This window comes from Ictalurus furcatus, chromosome 12 (assembly GCF_023375685.1).
Source record: "Ictalurus furcatus strain D&B chromosome 12, Billie_1.0, whole genome shotgun sequence".
Lineage (NCBI taxonomy): Eukaryota > Metazoa > Chordata > Actinopteri > Siluriformes > Ictaluridae > Ictalurus > Ictalurus furcatus.
The window spans coordinates 3,403,992-3,426,246 of NC_071266.1; the positions used below are offsets into that span (position 1 = coordinate 3,403,992).

A 22,255-nucleotide genomic window follows, 5' to 3' on the forward strand; every position below is an offset into this window, starting at 1 on the left:
TGCCATTGGGAGCAACATGGTGTTCAGTGTCTTGCCCATGTGGGGTCATGCTGGGAATCGAACCACCAACCCTGCGATTAGTGGACAACCTGGTCTACCACCTGAGCCACAGCCGTCAGAGTTGCTTTGGTTATACAGTCATGGGGGGGGAAAGCAGGGCCTATTTAGCAGGCCCTAATTAACAATTGTGTGGTCCTCACTAACTTCTATAAGCAAACAAATAACTTCAGATGACAACAAAATCACACATCAGATTTCAATCTGTAGTAATTTTTTCCAAAAAGTAAATCAGCATTCAGAAACCAGGTGGGGAAAAAATAAGTACACCCTATAATGGCAGTGGTGGTACAATGGCTAAGGCTCTAGGCTACTGATCAGAAGGTCAGGGTTCAAACTGCCACTGTTGGGCCCCTGAGCAAGGTCTTGTGCTCTGTGAAACCACCTTTAGCAACAATAACTTGAAGTAAGCATTTTCTGTAGGAGTTTATCAGTCTCTCACAATGTTTGGCACACTCTTTTGTTTTTTTTTTTTTGTTTTTTTTTTTTTTTTTACAACATTGCAACATTTCAGTTTATTGATGTTTGAAGGCATTCGTGTATGCACAGCTATCTTGCCACAGCATTTCAATGGGCTTGAGGTCATTCTAACACCTTGGTTTCTAGACATTCAAATGTCAAATTAATGTTGTGCTTGGAATCATTGTCCTGATGCCTGACCCAATTTCAGCCCAGCTTAAGATGCTGGACAGATGGCCTCACATTTTTCTTAAGAATATTCTGGTATAAAGTGGAGTTCATCACTATCTCAATGATTGCAAGTTTCCAAGGTCCTGTGGCTGCAAAACAAGCCCAAATCATCACCCATCCACCACCATGCTTGACAGATGGTATAAGGTGTTTGTAGTGATTAGCTTTATTTGGTTTTCACCGGCCACACTGTGTATCATTGTGTACACCAAACATCTGTGTACACCAAACATCTCCATACAACAATACTTGTTTAATCTTTTTCTGATTGTGCTGTAATGAATATAAAAATTTAATGTGTTTACAGAGGCCTGTAGGTCACATGAGGTAGCGCTTGGGTTTTTCTTTGTATCTCGGAGCATTAAACAGCGTGACCTTGGACTGAATTTGCTGGGACGCCCAGTGCTGGGAAGATTGGCAACTGTCTTGAATGCGCTCCATTTGTAAACAAGTAGGATGGTGAATTTCAAATTGTTTGGAGATGGGTTTATAACCCTTTCTTCTTGGCAAGATGTAGACAAACACCTGAGTGCTCCAGAACACCAAACAGCCAAAAGTTCTGCTTTTATAGAAGTAATCATGCTTTTTGATGATTAACCAATCCTTTGCATTTCATTAGTAAGACCTGGCTGCTAATTACTTTAATAATGATTGTGGAAGTAGGGAGGGTGTACTTATTTGTTCCAGTCCTGGTTTCTGATTGTTGGCTTACTTTTTGGGTAAAATTACTACATATTGAAATCTGTTGTGTTTTTGTTGTTACCTGAGGTTATTTGTTTGTTTGTAGGAGTTGGTGAGGATCACACCATTGTAAATAAATAATTCTAAATAAGGTCTTGATAAATAAAAACATAGAACTGAAACAAGATGTACTTTCTTTTTCACATGACTGTAAGCCTCAGCCAAATGAGATCAATGTAAATATATGCTAATATAAGTTTATAACCAAGGTTTATTTTTTCTAATCTCATTATAATTTCTAGGCTGTCCTCAGGGCTGTGTATGCCGTCCTCACGCATGACATTAGCTCACGGATCTGCGATGTGGCCCTCAGCATTATTGAGTGCCTCCTACAGCTGGGTGTTGTGCCCAGCATAACCAAGAAGGTTGCCAAACCAGAGGACAAGGTGAAGGAGGCAGACCTTTCTAAGGAAGGAGCCAGCCAGAGTGTAGGCGGTGCTCATGGAGGTGTGGATGGTGGTACAGGGGCTGTTCCCAGTGGAGGGAGTGGAGATGGTGACGGAGGAGGTGATGGTGGAGGAGGAGGAGAGAGTGGAAGTGGAAGTAAAAATGATATTAAAAACAACAAAGGCAATAAGGTATACAATTGAAATAGATTTTTGTAGGACAATAAGTGACAGTTAAGAGAAAGTATGATTTTTATGCGCATGAAAATGGCCATGTGCATTTACATATGAAGACCACAGCGAAAAAACGATCAGAGTCACAAAACTGTATTTTTGGAGTTGTGTAGCCACGGCTGTTGATTGAGCATTGAAAAATGATCTCATAAATGTACTTGGATGATAGACAGATCAGGGTCACAGAATTTTCCATTTAAAATAAAGCCATGCTATGGAAAAATGATCACAGTCCATAGCCTACTGTGAGAAAATGATCACAGTCCAGTCACATGACCGAAATCAGCCAATAGGCTTGGGGTAATGACGGACGCCCAGCTGAGTGAATTTCATTGTTAACTTACTGTCAAATTTCTTCAACATATCTCATTAGTAATTGCTCTCAGCAAATTTCAGTACTAGATCAAACAACATGGATGAGTATCCTCAACAGACTGATAAACCAAAGAACAGACAGATACATGGAAGTAAGGCAGAAGAAGAACTCCCTGTAAATGACAGAATTGTGGATACTATTCAAGTTGAGATTGATGTATAATGTATATTCTGTGAGTTTTCAGTATTTAAGTGATGTTGATGATGCTCAGTTGAATAAATTAGTATAAGTTCATCACTGTATTACTGTGAATACCCACGAAAGAAAGATCAGAGTCCGCGCAAGCATTTTTTCATGCTTCAGTTAACACAATGTAAACAATAATGGCTGATAACTTTCTCAACTATTATGACATAAGAAGGTTCTGAACTTTTAAATTCAAATTCTGGAATTCAAGCACAATGTGACTCTGATCGTTTTATCATTGGTGCCTTCATATGCATAGCATTCCTGTACTGCCAGTAAATAATAATGAACTAATACCATATATTCTGATGGTATATTACATTTACCTTCATACTATATTCCATGTCATATTCCCAGGAAGAGGACTCTGCCCTCAGCACTCACAGATTAGCTCTAACTATGCTTATTAAAATTGTGAAGTCTCTTGGCTGTGCCTATGGATGTGGAGAAGGCCATCGTGGGCTTTCTGGAGACCGTCTGCGCACACAGGTCAGTGTCTTGGTATTAATCATCTCTGGTGCTGTGCTTCCATAAATTTCATTCAAGTCAATTAACTCAAGTGTTTCAGGGTTCCATACTGTAAACCTCACTATTATAGCAAACATTGACAAACATTTCAGGAGAATTTGATCCAGTTTGAATAACAGTTTAAATAATAAAATGATTGATGGATCAAATGCTGTCAATCAGCCAAATTGTATTTTAAGTCTAAATGTCTGTTTCACAAAAAACTGCATTATACTCACCAAAATTTTAAACTATCACCCATCATCTCAAAAGACATTGTTTGCCTAAGTAATAGCATTAGTATATAAATGTGATAAATGAATTGTAAAAGATATCAACATGAGGTCGCCCCGTGCTTTGGGGGTTTCCTCCAGGTACTCCGGTTTCCTCCCCCAATCCAAAGACATGCATGGTAGGCTGATTGGCATCTCTAAAATTGTCTGTAGTGTATGAATGGGTGTGTGAATGTGCCCTGCGATGGATTGGCACCCCGTGCAGGGTGTCCCCCGCCTCGTGTAAGGATAAGCGGTATAGAAAATGGATGGATGGATGGATAAACATGAAGAACACGTAAAGTCCGAACCCCAACAATGCCACAGCCATCCATGGCCAGGAGTCAAAGGCCGTGCTCTCTGTGTGGGACAGATGATATTCCTCACTCCCTTGTCAATCTCAGTGACAACCACGAATCTTGGTCACCTCTGAGAAGAGGGTGTTTAGTGCTTTCCTCAGAGTGGTGTTCACTGTGTGCTGTGACATATCATTACGGGCAGTTCGTAAAGATGCAGTGACTGGCTTTATGTGCCTTGGTGGAAGCACGTTAGCCTTCACCTTCCCCAGTTGGTATCTGTCTTGTGATTCAGGAAAGCTGGATGGTATCTGGGAATTGGCAAATAAAAATTAAATCATATAAATATGTAAATGAAATGAAATTATTCCAGGTTCAGCATTTTATCTAAGCACTATGCTTTTGTACATTTTTATATATAACAGTGTCAATATACACATATAAGATTTTATCTGACATGAACAGACACAGTTTGGAAAATTTCGGCATTGTGTTGTTGTTGTCGTAACATTCATAAGGCAAAAATAGAAAACTCTGCTGGATCCAGAACTTGTTATATTATTTAGCATTAATATCCAGCACTTTAACACCATTTGTAGTAGTAAGTTGGATTGTGTGTTCATGCTGTTTGACTTCCACTGTGTAGGCTCAGAACTGCCTGACCAGTCTGTACAAGCTAGATAAAGTGCAGTTCCGGCAGACCATGAAAGAGTACGTCAACAAGGATTCTCTCAACAACATAGTGGACTTTCTGCATGCTCTGCTTGGCTTCTGTATGGAGCCCATCACTGACAGTAAGAGGAAATGTCTACAGCCAATGTATACCACACTAGCTCATAATCAGTTATATGTATTTAACTCAGTAACATAGAAAAGGCTGATACTGTAAAATCAAAGTGGACTAAAAAATGTATGCATTGTTTCTTAAATTATCAACAGGAGGTAAATTATTAATGTAGCCATTGAACCCAGTTATAGTAAATCACAATTCTCCATCATTCTATAAACATTTGAATATTTATGTGCCATATGATATTTCCAAATAGCCCAAATAAAGGTATCACCATAATGCCATAAATGATCAGATAAGATCATGACACACGAAACCTGTTCCTACTGTACTGCATTTCATAAGTCGCTCTAGATAAGGGTGTCTGCCAAATGCCATAAATGTAATGTAAATTTCTGTGTGTGTCTCAAGGCTTTCTATGTTTGCTAGTGTGTTTCAGTCTGTCTATTCAGCATACAATGTTTTGCAGTGTGACATGATCCCTAAATACTGTGATCAATTTAAAAATGTCGAAACTGATATCTCACATCAGGAATATAGGAAATGTACGGTGCCCTGCATAACTATTCAACCCCCTTAAACTTTTCCACATTTTGTAATCTGACAGCCTGGAACTGTAACAGAATTGTGTAGGTCCTTATAATAGCATTTTATTTCCATTAAGTCCACTGGCCTATCTTTAATAGTATTCCCACTCCCATGATGATAACTTCTTGCTAACACATTTTCACAAATACAGTGCCTTGCAAATACATATATAACCCAATATGCTCTTAAAGCAGATGTTCGAAGTCAAAATTTGGAATTTGTCAGCAGATCTTTAAAAAAAAAAAAAATTTAAACTGTTGCTGCTTGTATAGGTATTTAACCCCTTCAGACTAGTACTTGGTAGATCAATTTTTTGCTGCAATAACAGCTTTAAGTCTGTTTGGGGTATGTTCCAACCAGCTTTGCATGCTGTTTGGGAGTGATTTCCCCCAATTCTTCCTTACAAATTTGCTCCAGGTTCTTCCGGTTTGTTGGATGACGTTTATGGATCGCAACTTTTAAACAATGCCACAGATTCGCGATTGAGTTGAGATCTGGGCTTTAAGATCTGGGCTTTGAGATCTGGCCACTGTAGAACTGTGACTTTTTGTTGTTCAACCACTCTTGTGTTGGTTGTCGGCCTTGTGCTCGGGATCTTTGTCCTGCTGAAAGGTGCGGGTTTCTCCCAAATTTTTTGTTTTTTGGCAGTTTGAAACAGGTTATCTTGCAGTATCTTCCTGTGTTTTGCACCATACATCTGTCCTTCAGTTTTAACAAGACCCTCAGTCACTGCTGAGGAATAGCATCCCCACAACATGATGCTGCCACCACCATATTTCACTGTTGGGATGGTGTTTGTTGAGGAATGGACAGTGTTAGGTTTGCATCACAGAAATCAATTTCTGTCTTATTTGACCACAAAACCTTATCTTACATTTTTGCAAGGCACTATATAATGATACACCATCTACACAGTCATAGTTGAATATTACATAGTTATATAAATACAGAGTGTATGAAAATGATCTCTTCTAATTTAAATACAGGGTGTACAAACATGATCTTTACAACTTTGATACTAGAATTACCAATCAAGGAACTGTAGACGCACAAAACCTAATATCACTAGGCAGCCAAAGAATGGCACATCCATGGTGAGTCCAACTGTTTGGAATTGTCCTATTCAGAGACTCAAAGATAATCAAGGCCTAATGTGGCAATGCACCATCATCACAACTTGATGTGTTCCTCTGTAAAATGGGTAAATCTCAGTACTTCTACACCTTTTTTATACTGAATAAAAGTTGTAAAGATATTTTTGTATGCAGTGTAGATGCTGCAATGCCTATACTCAGACTTGTGCAAAATTAATTCAACTCTGTATTCCATTGTCTAAAATACAAAGTAGGGAGAAATGGTATTGTTTTGGAAATACTGATCGTGTCTGTGTTGTTTTCCATTCATTTTTCTCCACTTTCCCATCTCTCCTCTGTCTCTCGCCTCCCTTAAAACTGTGTTTTAGGGACTGGTAGGGGCTCTAAGGGCAGTTTAGGCTGTAGTGTGGATAGTTTTGTCCTATTCTACCCTCAGATGTACCTTCTTCCCATAAAACACCAGTGGGTGTAAATAATTACTCCTCCGTTACTCAGTCACTCATCCTTTCAGTAGACTTGCCAATCATTAATATTAAGAAATGATAGATGGTGCATGGTTTTCAGTAAATTATGTGAACTAAATTTTAATGTACTTACAGTACGTTTAACTGTTGGCAAGTTAGTGAACATATGAGTGGAATGATAATGAAACCTTGAATATCCCTTGGTGTGCTAGGTTTGTGTGTGGGAGGGGTGGTGGGGGTGGGGGGGGTAGTGTTTTCCTGAAAACTATATGTCTGTGCTGGCCTGACACCAATGTTGCCCCACATCTCTTCTCTTGCAGAATACGGCAGTGCAGGTGAGAGGTCCAGGAGGGCGAATAAACGAAACTTCGGTAGATACACAATATCTAAATTTACTGCCAAAAAACTAGGCATTACTCCCATTCCTGCACCCCTCCCTGTGTCTAAGGTGGCATTCTCGCCTCCAGATTAGGATGAATACATTAGAGTAGCCACTACTAAAAATGACATGAGATCTTTCTAAAATACTGCTTTTTCAAAATCTGCAGAAAAAAAATCCTGTGAAATGGAAGCATAACCTGATTGTTAGGTCCAAGACTGTTATCAGGCCACAGACATTTGCATGTGTGCTATCCTTCAGACCCTTTGCCTTGCATATGTGCTTTATAATTTTTCCTTTTATCCATCTTGTATGTGCCGATTGCTTTTTGCTTGCCGTGTTGTTCTCTCACTCATGCCTGAGCCACAATTCATTTGCTCCATCTTGTCTTCCAGCCTCATGCCCAGCATCTAAAATCACTTCTATATGTTTTCAGACAAGGCTGGCTTTGGAAACAATTTTGCTACAGGAGGGGATAAATCTCTTGCCCAGAGCATGGAGGCCGTGGTTGTGGGCTGCATGTTCAAATCCCTCATAACCAGATGTGCATCCACTACACATGAGCTGCACAGTCCAGAAAATCTGGTGAGGCCCAACAATTAAGAATTTATTACTTTATTTCCAGTCTCACAATTGTCATGAATTCATAAGTACCATATATTTTTTCATTGTGTTTCAGTGTTTTGTGTGTGAATGCTCTGTACCCTATCACTAAGTTTATAAGTGTTTTATCTTTCCCTCTCTTTCTCTGTCTCTGTCTCTTTCTCTCTCTTATGTACACCATTCACATGAAAAACAAACAAACAGGGTCTGTACTGTGACATTCGACAGCTGGTTCAGTTTATCAAAGAATCACACGGCAACGTATTTCGCCGTGTGGCACTAAGTGCCCTATTGGACAGTGCAGAAAAACTCAATGCCACAAAGAAAACCGAGGACAAAGAGGACACCAAGCCAACTGCACAAAAAAGGTTATTACATTACACAAATAGCAAAAGAGACACTTAAATTCATTAACATCATATAACATCAGAATCATCCATTATATCTTACCATTTAGGGGATTTTTTTTGTGTTGTTTATGATTATTCAAGTGAATTCTTACACAAAATATTATTCATAGTTATGTTAATAAATAGTTGTAGCATAGCTGCCTTAAATGAATAGCCAGTTTTCACTGACACCTGTCACTGTCCATTAGTATTCATAATGTTCATACAGTTAAGACCAAAAGTTCACATACACCTAGGCTAAAGATATTCAATCAAAACTCTGCATATTTCATGTTCCCATACAATTTTTTGACAAGTCACTTAGGGTATCTACTTTGTTCACATTTTAAAACAATTGATTAGAGACAGATTTAATTCTCCTATGATTCACTATATGAGAATTCCAGTAGGATCGAAGTTTACTTACACAAGTTGACTGTGTCTTTAAACAGTCTGGAAGATTCCAGAAATTGATGTAGTGACTTTTAGAAGCTTCTTATTGGCCAGTTGTCACAATTAGGAGTTCACTGGGAGGGCACCTAAATTTAGAGCCGGTGCCCATGGCAAAATCCAAGCACCTCAGCCAAGACTTCAGAAGGTACCAATCAACTGAAGGTACCAGGAGCATCTGTACACACAATTGTATGCAAATATTAAAATCTAGCAAGCTGAGATGAAATGTAAAGATGGAGTAACTCAGATCAGAATTATCCTTCCAAACTGCCTGTAAAAGCAACCGTCTTCTGCTGGCTTGGAAAGGTGAGTGGTTTGATAATATACACTGCGCAATGTTTTAGAAAACAAATTCTTACTTATATTTAAACATCCAGCTGTGTTTCAACAAAAGACCAGGTGTTTTCTTCCCAGAATGGTGCCACAGGAGATACCATATGTCACGTCACTCAGAGGTCCTGATTGATCAATCATAGGAGGGACTCCCAATGCTTGAATTATGTATGTCTTAGTATTGTAGCACTTGGGTGAAAAAGTATGACCTCTATTAAACCATGGGCAGTAAGCGTTACAGTCTGATGCAACAGATCCCTACATACCATGACACGATATATTAAATTCTAGTTTTTATGCTGGAATTCTCCTTTAAGTCTGTAGTTATGTCTGAGGTCTGAATACCAATGCACAATTTCAGTACTCTTCACTGCACACTATTAACTTAACTCTGAATACTTATACTTAGCTTATGTAGCTTAACATTTTATTATGGGGCACCAAATGTAAAAATACTCTTTTCTGACTATTTTAACAGTTAAGGCCATTCTGACACATTTATATAGTGTCTCACGTAAAATAGCAGTTTTAAGTTTCAGTGTATTATATAAAATCTAAACTTTAAACGTAAATATTAAATGTAAGTGTTAAATGTAAATGGCAGATATGTTCTCTCAGAGTGTGCATCACTGGGAAAACACAGTGATGGTAGGGTTGCCAATTTTACACCATACTGTGCTAGATTTGGAACAAGGTTGAGGATGTAAAAATCAAGTCTTTTGGTAGCATTTTTTGAACAGTTTAAGAACAGTTCATAGCAACCAGGATCTTGTTTGAAAACAAATAATAAGAATAAAATAAAATTTAGATTTAACTATTACATTTATTTGAATGGCTTCAAATAAAAGTACAAAAAAAAGTCAGAGAAAAAAGAGTATTAACTTTTTACATCAAATACAGCACCTTTTAAAAACACCTCATGTTGTACTTGGCAACCAAACCCATTCTTTCCAACTATAGATTTTGTCTGTACTTTTGTATTTTTGTGTTGTTTTTCAAAATTATAATTTTTTTCTAATCTATTTTTATGGTAAATTTGATTATGCTGTTCATCACCTGCCTCCACCCAACTGCCTTCAAGGGCCATATTGAGTAACCTTATTACCATTGATTGCAATATGCATGTGTGTCAGTGAGGAGCAGATTCCTGGAGCTCTATTAGGAAGGAAGGACTTCTGGAGGAAGATGTTCAAGTCTCAGAGTGCTGCCAGTGACACCAGCAGCCAATCAGAACAGGACACATCAGAATGCACTACCGCCCACTCGGGCACGACCACAGACCGCCGCTCACGCTCTCGCTCCCGACGCATCTCACTGCGCAAGAAGCTTAAACTTCCCATAGGTGTGTGTGTGACATCCATTTACCCTTATTAATGTGCTCAGAATTCAAATCTCATTGACTGACTGTGATTCAAAGATATTAGTTGTGTGTAATGTACAATGTTATATCATTGTACATTTTCTGGACTTGGATTTACAGTTGGGTCTTGCTTATCTGTTATTATGTTGGCTTGAAAGATCCAACATTCTATTTTTCTTCTTCTATTGGAAAATTTGTACCATTTTCACGAGTAGCAGTTTTTGACATAGAGCCACCAAATTCAGCACAGGCGTAGATCCCATACAGAAATGGGGTGCTTGTGCTTTTGGGATGAGAATTATGGGTGCCACCTAGCAGTGCTCCAAAGCGAGTAATTTGACCATTAAAGAATAGGTCAAGTTTCTTTTATTTTTGTTCATTACGCCATGCAAACCAAACCACAGGATTCTCAGACATGAGACTTAATAATTCTGTAGTACATGAGGAATCTAGCAACACCATAGCAAGCAACTGGATTATCATGGGGAAGAGGTAGCTCAGTGGTTGGGACATTGGACTTCTGATCAGAAGTCATGAGTTCAAATCCCAGCACCGCCAAGCTGCCACTGCTGGGCCCTTGAGCAAGTCCCATAACCCTCAACAGTTGTATAAAAAATAAATAAATAAATAATTGTAAGTAAATGTAAAAGTAAATCATAGCAGCTTGTTAGTAACAGTGTAGCAACAACCTAGCAACCAGCAGGGATCATATAGGAACCTCCTAGTACAAACACCATTGTGACCACCTGGAACTCCATAAAAGCCACCTAACAACACCCTAGCAACCAGCTGCACCATGAAGGAGTTTCTTTGGCAACTGCCTAGCCCTTACAACTGTAACTAACTGGGATCATATTAAAACCTCCTAGAAATACCAGAACAAACACCTGGGACCAAATAACAGCACCTAGTAACACCCTAGGGACCAGCTGGGATAGCAAGGCAAACCTCTAACAACACCCTAACAACAAAATGGTTAGCATAACAATGACCCAGCAACACCCAAGCAACCAACAGGAATATGATATCAACATAGCATAGTAACCACCTAGCAACACCCTAAGAACCAACTTGAATATGCTAGCAACCACCTAGTAACACCCTAGGTTAGCTTAGTAGCCTAACAATGCCCTATCATCCAATCGGGTTAGCATAAACAGTTTAAACGCGTTTAACATTTTAAACTTTACATATGATGAACTTTTAACCTTTTAACCTTTACACATTAAAAACATTTTAACATTTTAAAATCAATGACAACAAAACCCTGTAATATCATTTAACTCTTTTAGCTTGTTTAGCGGGCTCTGTCAAGCCAACATCAAAGTTCATTCATGAACTTTAGCCTTCTAGTTTAACATTTTGCTGTTGTCAGTTATTCTGGTTCATCACTGTTGTGTGTAATATGATGGCGACATGTCATATTTCATTACGTAATTTTTAAGCCATGTGCAGATTTGTCAGTCTTGAATACCTGTGCTTCATCTGGCAATCCAGGCTTGTAAGACCTTTTAACATATATTTTTACTGCTTATTTTTAATTTCATTAGAAATTAAGAATGAATTATATGCACATGGCTTATGTGCCATTGGTGTACTGAAATTTTAGAGGTTCAAACCATACTCATCTCTCTTTTTGTGTTCTTTTTTGTCGCCAGCATGCCATAGGACTGTACACCTTCCATTCACTCTCTCCGTCCTACGTATGTGTGTATGTGTGTATATTTTGTGATCATTACAGATCTCTAAATAACGATTATATGGGATCTTTTTAATGAACTTTGTATGTTTGTAATCTGTGTATGCAGTAAGCTTTTTGTGTGTGAAACGTGCTTTTTGGTTTTTGTCCAAGCTATCTGTGTGTGTGTGTGTGTGTGTGTGTGTGTGTGTGTGTGTGTGTGTGTGTGTGTGTGTGTTATCCTTCCCCCATATCAACCCAGTGCTTTTCCATTTCCATGTTGCTCATTTGCTCATTACTCAGGTATGAAAGTGCTTCTGCATCAACTGAACCAATTATCATCTAAGCCACACACTGCCCAGACTGCTTTTCATAGGTAGTGCTTTAGCAAACATATAGAAGATATGTGATGATAACATGTTAACTATAACTATATTTAATAAGTCAGGTGGTCTATTTATTTGGGGCAACTATGTTTTCTGTTGTTCACAACATGTGACCCTGTGTGTAGGCAACTGGCTGAAGCGTTCGTCCCTGTCCGGCCTGGCTGATGGGGTGGAGGACCTCTTAGACATCAGCTCAGTGGACAGACTATCCTTCATCCGGCAGAGCTCCAAGGTAAGACATTGCGATGAGCTACAGTGCCCTCCACTAATATTGGCCCCCTTGGTAAATATGAGCAAAGAAGGCTGTGAAACATTGTCTTTATTGTTTAACCTTTTAATCTTTTCTTCAAAAGATTCACAAAAATACTCTGCTCTCATGGATATCAAACAATTACAAACACGACACAGGTTTATTTAAAAAAAAAATCTTTGTTAAATATATGTGTGCAACAATTATTGAATTGAATTCGTATGAGAAAAATATATTTGAAGAATTTTCCCATTGATATTTTACATTTTTCTGTACACCTGGGTGACTAGGAACAGGAAATTGTTGAACCATGACTTCCTGTTTCACAGGGGCATAAATATGTAATAACACATAGGCCAAATTCCCTTAGAATTCCCTTAAAACAATGGGTCAGACCAAGGAATATAGCTGTGATGTGCGGTAAAATTTGTCGAGCTTCACACAATGGGAAGTGTCTATAAGAAAATAGCACAAGCATTGAAAATACCCATTTCCACCATCAGGGCAATAATTAAGAAGTTCCAGTCAACAGGAAATGTTATAAATCAACCTGGAATTGGACGTGTGTCTATATCGTCTCAACACACTGTGAAGAGGATGGTTCAAGTGGCCAAAAAATCTCCAAGGATCACAGCTGGAGAATTGCAGAAGTTAGTTGCGTCTTGGGGTCAGAAAGTCTCCAAAACTACAATCTGAATTCACCTACATCACCACAAGCTGTTTGGAAGGGTTTCAAGAAAAAAGCCTCTACTCTCATCCAAAAACAAACTCGAGCGTGTTCAATTTGCCAGACACTACTGGAACTTCAAGTGGGATCGGGTTCTATGGTCAGATGAAACCAAACTATAGTTTTTTGGCAATAAACACCAGAGGTGGTTTGGGCGCACACAGAGAGGTAGCCATGTGGAAAAGTACCTCATGACCACGGTTAAATATGGTCTTTAACCATATATCTTTAATGTTTTGGGGCTGTTTTTTCTGCCAGAGGACCTGGACATTTTGTTAGGATACATGGCATCATGGACTCTATCAAATATCAACAGATATGAAATGAAAACCTGACTGTCTCTGCCAGAAAGATTAAAATGGGCCGTGGTTGGATCTTCCAGCAGGACAATGATCCACAACATACATCAAAATCAACACAAAAAGGGTTTACTGACCACAAAATCAAGGTCCTGCCATGACCATCCCAGTCCATTGACCTGAACCCCATAGAAAACCTGTGTGGTGAACTGAAGAGGAGAGTCCACCAGTGTGGATCTCAAAATTTGAAGGGTCTGGAGAGATTTTGTATGGAGGAACGGTCTCAGATCCCTTGACATGTATTCTACAACCTCATCAGGCATTATAGGAGAAGACTCAGAGCCGTTCAGAGCATGACAAAGGGAGGTAGCACTAAAAAGGAAGGAAGGAAGTATTGACTAAAAGGGTGCAAATAATTGTTGCACACCTATAATTAATAAATATTTTTTTTTTTTGATAAACCTGTGTTTTGTTTACCATTCTTTGATATCCATGAGAGCATTTTTGTGATTTTTTTATTAACAAAAGCTCAAAAGGTTAAACAATAAAGACAGCCTTCTTCAGCCTTCTTTGCTCATATTTACCAAGGGTGCCAATATTAGTGGAGGGCACTGTAAATATTTATGGACATTGTATATATATATTTTTTTCTTTTTTTTCCATGCAAATCTTCCTTAGAGAGAATAACAGCACTGTGTCTCTTTATGTAATATCTTCCAGTAATGTTCCTGTTATATTTTTTATATGCATTAACTTACTGACATGACCAGTGTGACATGACAAGCAACAGTTTATGGTGTTTGAGAGCTGTTAAAAACAAATAGATGTTTTACAGAATAATAATTTGTTTACATTTAAGGATTCTTTAGGGTTGTCCGTAACTTTGTCACATATGTTCCTGAGTGGGTGACACAAATATCAGATCATGTTTCTTGAAGACATACTTGAGATGTGTGTGGGTGGGAAGGAGCACTCAGAAGACAGGTGGCTTTTGGCACAGCTTCATGCTCGCATTTATTTTTCATTGCACTTTTCAGTGCCCTTTCAAAAACTGCAGCTGACCACTCTGTGGAGTATTCTGTCCATTGAAATTGATGACATTGAAATGTCACTGGGGCTCCAAACAAACCAAATGGAAGGGTGACAAATTGATATAACTCAAACAGATAGAAAAGGCCATTTTTCCAGGGTAATTGAGTTAAGGGAATCTGCTAATAACCCTTGATTAAATCTAGTGTCGAATAAAAGTGAGCCAGGCCTCGAGCAGCTCATCAATGCATGGATTTGGGTATGCATCAAAGTTAGACAGTGAGTTGACTTTTCAAAAGTCCTTTCAAAAACGGACTCACCATCAACCTTGGGTACTAAGACCTCCGGGGTGCTCAAATCCCTGTCGGACTCCTCAATTACTCCCTTGTCAAGCATAGCCATGAGTTCCTCAAGAACCACATTTTTTTGCGTTCGGGTAAATGATAGGGGTGGCTGCGTACCACCAGCCCTGGAGGAGTCTCTATGTGGTGCTCTATGAGGTCCATGTGACCAGACAGAGGCGACAACATGTTGGAGAATTAACCTTGTGATCTGACAAACTGTGGTCTCTGGTATGGGGCGAGGTGGTCCACACAGGAGACCCGGGGTGAATTTGGCCACATTTTTTAGATTTATATCTGGACCTAGCTCCTTCCTTACAGGTTCCACTCTCACCAGAGCCACAGGAACCACCTCTCTTCATGGTTTCATGAGATAAAGGTGGTAACTTCAAGTGCATGTTCTTGGGCCTGACACAAATTCTCATGTGTTAGATGACTTAATGTATGGAGTTTGGCTCTCAGGTCCAGAATGTCCTGAATTTCATTTTTGCTGTTAGAAGGTCCCTCCTCCCAATTTCCCCTAATAATGTCAGACACCACGAGGCTTGCACCCATATTAATAATTCAAATGGGGAGACCCCGATAGAAGCTTGTGGGACCTCTCGCACTGCAAATAACAGATGTTCAAGCCACGTATCCCAATTCCACACATAAGGAACGAACTTATGAATCAGCTTCTTTTTAAGGGTTTGATTAAAACCGTTTGACCAGCCCTTCTGTTTGCAGATGGTAAACACTGGTGCGAATCAATCTAATCCCTAATAATATTAATTAATCTTTTGTACACTTTGCGAAGAGTGCATGACATAAATGTAGTGCCCTGATTAGTCACGACCTCTTTCTTGGATCCTGACTCGGGGGATAACTCGGAAGAGCGCTGAGATGTTGCGAAGAGCCACAGCTTCTGGCTTTTGCACTGCAGAGTCCACTAAAAGTAGCACAAAGTGATGCCCTTGTGCATGTTGTTCTAATGGCCCGACAAGGTCCATGGCATTTCTTTTGAAGGGAACCTCAATCAATGGAAGGGGGAGCAATGGTGCTTTTGGGGTGGCCGGCAGATCCATTAGCTGACATTCGCAACATGCCTGGCCAATAGAAACAGGCCATATGATGGTTTAATGTTTTATCCTGCTCCAAATTCTCAGCCATGGGATCATGATAAGCCGCATGGAATAACATTTCCCTTTGGCTCTTCGGTACAAACAATTGAGTCATCTCTTCCTTGGTTTGAGTGTCCTGTGTCACTAGATATTGTTATGTAAAGACCAGAAAAGGGACTAGAGACTACGATTCCCATCAGCCACTGCACCTCACCTGACCATGTCACATGACTGTCTGCACCTGTTCTCAATCACACACACACACACACACACACACACACACACACACACACACACACACACACACACACACACACACACACACACACGCATCACTGTTCACCTATATAAGTCTCATTCTTTTTCAGCCACAGGACGAAGTAGTTGCTCAGTTTCCCTTGTGGGCTGTCGTTACCAAGCTGTTGTTATTGCTCTTGCTTCCTGGTTTTTGATCTTTGCCCATGTTTTTGATGACCGTTTTGCCTCTGTTACTCTGTTAGCTGAATGCTCGACTCTGGACTGTTTATCACGCTGCTTTTGCCTTAGGATTTGGATTTGTCTCCCTCCCTAATAAACTGCCGTTGTAATTGCACTTGCATCCTGTGCCGAGTCTGTGACCTAACAGATGTAACCTATCCTTCATTACTTACAAATATGGGTGCCATAGCACAACATTAGGGTGAATTTGCTGACCATCAGTTACTCTCACTTGGTTGAAGGTGTGCCTCGGGGTCTCGTTGCACGATGCTCCAAGGAGAAATCCCTGAGGGGAATACCTGCAAAGGGTGGAGCCCTTCCCACCTTCCATGTCTGCCACCCCACCCAATGTACGTGCATATTCCACACCATGCCTCACTACTGCAGGACCCATCCACAAATACAGTCCTGATTTCTTCTGTTTTTGTGTATATTTCATACTAAATTGTTTCAAAGATATAAAATAAAGGCAACCTGATTAAACACAAAATTACAACAACAAAAAAAAGTTATCTAATATCAACTGGGCCTGTGTGAAAATGTATTTGTCCTATCGTCACTAATATCCCAAATCTATGAAACTGCGCTCATAATGGGGTTCAGCTGGATGAGACGCAAGCAGGCCTGATTACTGCAAACCCTGTTCCATCAAATCAACACTTAAATGGAACTTTTTCAACAGCATGTAGTGAGCCTAGGCTGCGGCAGGCTGAGCACAAACACACAGGAGGCCACTTAGGTGCAAAACTTGGTGTTTTTTTTATTTAATAGAGTGTTTTGAAAGTGGGGAAAAGGGGAATGGAATGAGTTGCTGGTGCTGTGTCTTCCTCTTCAGTGTAGGTGGCGTGGTGTGGTATCTCAGGAGGGGTGAAGCCTTTTCTGGAGGTCTAGGAGCTCTGGGGAGGCAGCCAGGGGGCGTAGTCTTCCTCTGAGGTGGTTTCTTCTGCGTAATACTTTTATTTAATATCTATGAAAACCATTTTGTCATGTAATGTAGGCACAGGACAGATGCAAGTGCAGGTTCGGCAGTTTAATCAAACAATAAGATGTCCGAAGGATCAGGCAAACAGGCAAAACTAGGCAGGGCAGAGAATCGTGGTCACCAGCGTTAACATAGTCAATAACCAGAAAAGCAAACATGACAGAAGGCTTGGAAATACGACAGAGACTAAAGTCATTGTGTAGAACCAGTCTCTTTATACTGTGGTTGTGAGTGCTGTGAATTGGATGCAGGTGTGCATGATTAGGATGAATGTGTGTGTTCTGGGAATTGCAGTCATTGGCGTCCATGTTTGTAGGCCGCAGTGCAGGATGGGAAATGTAGTCACTGGTTTGCTGTGATATGACAGAACCGCACCCAAGGGTGCTTCTTCCGAAACACCAAAATACACTCCCTCCCCCTGGCCCTCTGGGCAAAATGTTCACACAGTCCCTCAGGTTCCAATCCAGGCATTGTCCAACAAGTAGCAGGTTCCTCAAGGAGCCGAGGAGCAGACATGGGGCTGGGGCTGGTTCGCTGGGGTCATTAGGCGAGACTCAGGCTTGGGAAGTTGTGTCGTCAGCTTTAGATGGGGGCTTGACTTGGTGTGGAGTGACGTCCTCAGTGGAGCAGGGAGGCGGAGCGACATCCTCAGTGGAGCAGGGAGGAGGAGCATCGACCTCAGCCACGCAGAAAGGCTGAGTGTTCTTCACCGACTCTGCAGGCTGAACTTGGTTGGTTGTGTCAGCCGACTCAGGCATGAGCAGAACTTGTTTGTCCGTGTCAGCAGACTTGGGCGTGAGCAGATCTTGGTTGGTCGTGATGTGGGCTTCAGGCGTGAGCAGGACCTGGTTGGTCGTGACATTGGCTTCAGGCGTGAGCAGGACCTGGTTGGTCGTGACATCGGCTTTGGGCGTGAGCAGGACCTGGTTGGTCGTGACGTCGGCTTTGGGCGTGAGCAGGACCTGGTTGGCCGTGACGTCGGCTTCGGGCGTGAGCAGGACCTGGTTGTTCGTGACGTCGGCTTCGGGCGTGAGCAGGACCTGGTTGGTCGTGACGTCGGCTTCGGGCGTGAGCAGGACCTGGTTGGTCGTGACGTCGGCTTCGGGCGTGAGCAGGACCTGGTTGGTCGTGACGTCGGCTTCGGGCGTGAGCAGGACCTGGTTGGTCGTGACGTCGGCTTCGGGCGTGAGCAGGACCTGGTTGGTCGTGACGTCGGCTTCGGGCGTGAGCAGGACCTGGTTGGTCGTGACGTCGGCTTCGGGCGTGAGCAGGACCTGGTTGGTCGTGACGTCGGCTTCGGGCGTGAGCAGGACCTGGTTGGTCGTGACGTCGGCTTCGGGCGTGAGCAGAACCTGGTCGGTCATGTCTTCAGCTTCAGGCATGAGCAGGACCTAGTTGGTTGTGACATCGGCTTCAGGCGTGAGCAGGACCTGGTTGGTCGTGACGTCGGCTTCGGGCGTGAGCAGGACCTGGTCGGTCGTGACGTCGGCTTCGGGCGTGAGCAGAACCTGGTCGGTCATGTCTTCAGCTTCAGGCATGAGCAGAACCTAGTTGGTTGTGACATCGGCTTCAGGCATGAGGAGAACTTGGTTGTCTGCGTCACTTGCCTTGGACTGGAACTTGGCGATCTCAGACTGGAACTTGGCATGGAATTTCACATCGTGGATCTCAGACCGGAACTTGGCGTGGGAAGTCGCCTCGTTGACCTTGGCCAGGAACTTGACTTGGTAGGTCGTCTCTTCAACCTCGGAAAGAAACTTGGCTTAGGAGGCCAAATGTATGCATTTATATCAAATATAATTGCTTGAACGTGATATACACACAGACAAGTACAAGAAAAGACTATGGAAAAAGAAAAGAAAAACCAATGTCAAGAAGTGTTTATTTTATATATAAAACGTGTTCCTTCCAGTAACCACTTGAATGTCTCTCTCTGTCACACACACACTTTCTCTCACGCACAAGTCTTTATTTTTATACTGCAATGGACTCTCTACTAGAATGTAGCAAATTTCTTGTAATGTTGCCATTATTTATTAAACCTTATGCTTGACATAATTGTCTTCTGTCTCTTATTTCTAAACATCACAAAAAATGTTTTTTATTTAAGTTCTCATTAAGTTTCAATTAATAAATAACCTACTACTTATAAAAAGGACAGAAAATGAATAACAAAACATGTATCGAAATGCAAAGTTTTAATTATAAAATGTACATTTCAAACGTTTGTATTTGTGACAAATATAAAATAATTCGGCACAACATTTGACATAAAGCCTACTAAATAATGTAGGGTATGCTCCCATAATAATGCCCCCATGCAGAGTAATCCACCTTTCCTGTCGTTTTTATTTTATTGTAAGGACTAAATAATACAAGATACAATGATATACATAATAATGCACATCTTTCTAAAGTTTAATAAAATAAAATGCGGTGTAGTACTTGTACATTATAAAGTAAGCACCGAACACAGTCTTGACATTTACTATTCAGCTTGAATTCATTCTAAACAACAAATGCTTACACGGGTTAATGCTTAATCTATGGTTATAGCACCACTTAGTGGTCAACAGCAGCAAATGCATGTTGCCGCCTGCAAAAAGCTTATTCTGGTTGAGTACCATCTGTATCTGTCAAAACCCAACATCCGTCCATTTTCTGTACTGCTTATCTTACACAGGGTCATGGGGAGCCTGGAGCCTTTCCCAGGGAACTCAGGGCACAGAGCGGGGGACACCCTGGATGGGGTGCCGATCTATTGCAGGGCACAATAGCACACACATTCACCCACTACAGACAATTTGGAAATTCCAATCCGCCTCTAACACATGTCTTTGGACTGGGTGAGGAAATCAGAGTACATGGAGGAAACCCCCAAATCACGGGGAGAACATTCAAGCTTCACGCATTCAGGGCGGAGGTGGGATTTGAACCCCCAACCCTGGTGTGAGTTGAACATGCTAACCACTAAGCCACCATGCCCAACCAAAACCCAACATTAAGGCCCTTTCATACTGAGCACGATGCGATAAAGCGAAGCGAATCGCCGACGGACTGTACTTTCACAGGAAACGCGAAATGATTGACCGCCTTCAGCTAATTCACGCCTGCACGATAGGTGGCGCAACCCGCTATTCAACTGATCGGCCTATCGTCTTTGACCACTGAGAAGAAGAATCACTTAAATGTTGGCGTGTAGTCCCACAAGGCACACAAACTGTTAAGAAGCACAGAAAAAGAAAGAAAATGGATTTGAAAATGGCTTTCGCTGTAACTTTTATCAAAAAGATCTCTGTTCTCAGACACCAATGATAACAAGAACTCAACATCCATTCTCTAATCTCTTCCAGAATACTTTTCTTCAGTATTTACACTGGTTTTCAAAACAGCTTTATGTGCCATAGCATCACCTATCTCGCCCTTTTGTGCAACTGCAGCAGCAGCTCCGGGCACGTGATCTAAAGCTCAAATCTAATTGGACGGCCCGTTTCATTGCGGAGCGACAGGGAAAAAATCGACACACTGGTCGGAAAAAAAAAATCTCGCTTTGTCGCATCACAAATGATTGCGCCTGGTGTGAATAGCTCCATAGGGATCTATTGTTTCAATTCAAGAGCATTATCGCGTCGTACATTTGCGTCCCTTAATTGCGTTGTGTGAAAGGCCCTTTAGCCGACAAATTTCAACTTTATAGAAAGATGCTGAAATATGGTTAGTATGGATTTTGTTGGCATGACGTCAAACTTTTAACAGAGCCAGGTTTTTCGTTGTAAATGAAAAAATCAACATACTGAGAATTTTGGATCATGTAATATGATAAAAAAAAAAAAAAAGGTCGGACAGATCCAATGTCAAACAGACCCAAAGTATTCATTTTAAGACATGAGCAGAGAAAAGTTAACAAACTTTAAAATCTTAGTGACCCACCACTAATTCTGGCCATTTTGTACAGGGTACCCTAAATTCTTAAAAGAGAGTATCTGGAATTCTTTATATAAAATGTTCACCTATGTAAAATTATTGATTTAAAAATTATCCAAACACTTTAGAGATGGGTTTGTAACCTGTCACAGCCTAATAATCAACAACTCTTTTTCTGAGGTTCTCAAAAAGCTCCTTTGTTCATGCCATGATAAACTTCCACAAAAATGTGTTGTGATGATCAGACTTTGATAGATTTTGATTCGCTCACTCACACCTGATTGTCAGCCCATTGATTGAAAACACCTGACTCTAATTTCTCAAATTAACTGCTAATCCTAGAGTTTCACAAAATTTTTTCACTCACAGATATGTAATATTGAATAATTTTCCTCAGTTAATAAATTACCAAGTATAATATTTTTTTGTCTTATTGTTCAGTTGGGTTCTTTTAGTCTATTATTAAGACTTGTGTGAAAATCTGATGATGTTTTAGGTCATATTTATGTGTATATATATATATATATATATATATATATATATATATATATATATATATATAAAATTCACAAACTTTCAGGCACCACTGTATATGGTATTACACCTGTTTTTAGAAGCAGAAAAAGTAATATTTTTGGAAAAAATATCGACCTTGAGGTTGACCACATTGTCTTACCAGGTGAAATTCACCAGCGCCGTCAAGCTGTCAGAAGGAAGTGCCACAGAATACGGCCACGAGGAGGAGGAGAACTTCTTCAAGAGGCTTGGTAAATGGCGGTCTGGCCGGCGGAACCCATCCAAACTTCACCACACAGAGGAGAAAGATGGTAGAACCCTGGGGTTTTCCCCCTTGCCCGTCTATAC

General features: G+C 40.7%; 1 protein-coding gene across 1 annotated transcript in view; it reads left to right on the top strand.

Moving 5' to 3' along the window:
- The window catches only part of LOC128615401 (protein unc-80 homolog), an 89,105-nt gene that overhangs the window by 16,771 nt on the left and 50,079 nt on the right, over positions 1 to 22,255 (top strand). Inside the window, exons 13-21 of the mRNA XM_053637455.1 lie at positions 1,731 to 2,066; positions 3,028 to 3,159; positions 4,392 to 4,539; positions 7,002 to 7,052; positions 7,497 to 7,645; positions 7,868 to 8,031; positions 9,972 to 10,180; positions 12,388 to 12,494; positions 22,071 to 22,218. Coding sequence (XP_053493430.1) covers positions 1,731 to 2,066; positions 3,028 to 3,159; positions 4,392 to 4,539; positions 7,002 to 7,052; positions 7,497 to 7,645; positions 7,868 to 8,031; positions 9,972 to 10,180; positions 12,388 to 12,494; positions 22,071 to 22,218 — 1,444 coding nt within the window. The remainder of the gene's footprint in view (positions 1 to 1,730; positions 2,067 to 3,027; positions 3,160 to 4,391; positions 4,540 to 7,001; positions 7,053 to 7,496; positions 7,646 to 7,867; positions 8,032 to 9,971; positions 10,181 to 12,387; positions 12,495 to 22,070; positions 22,219 to 22,255) is intronic.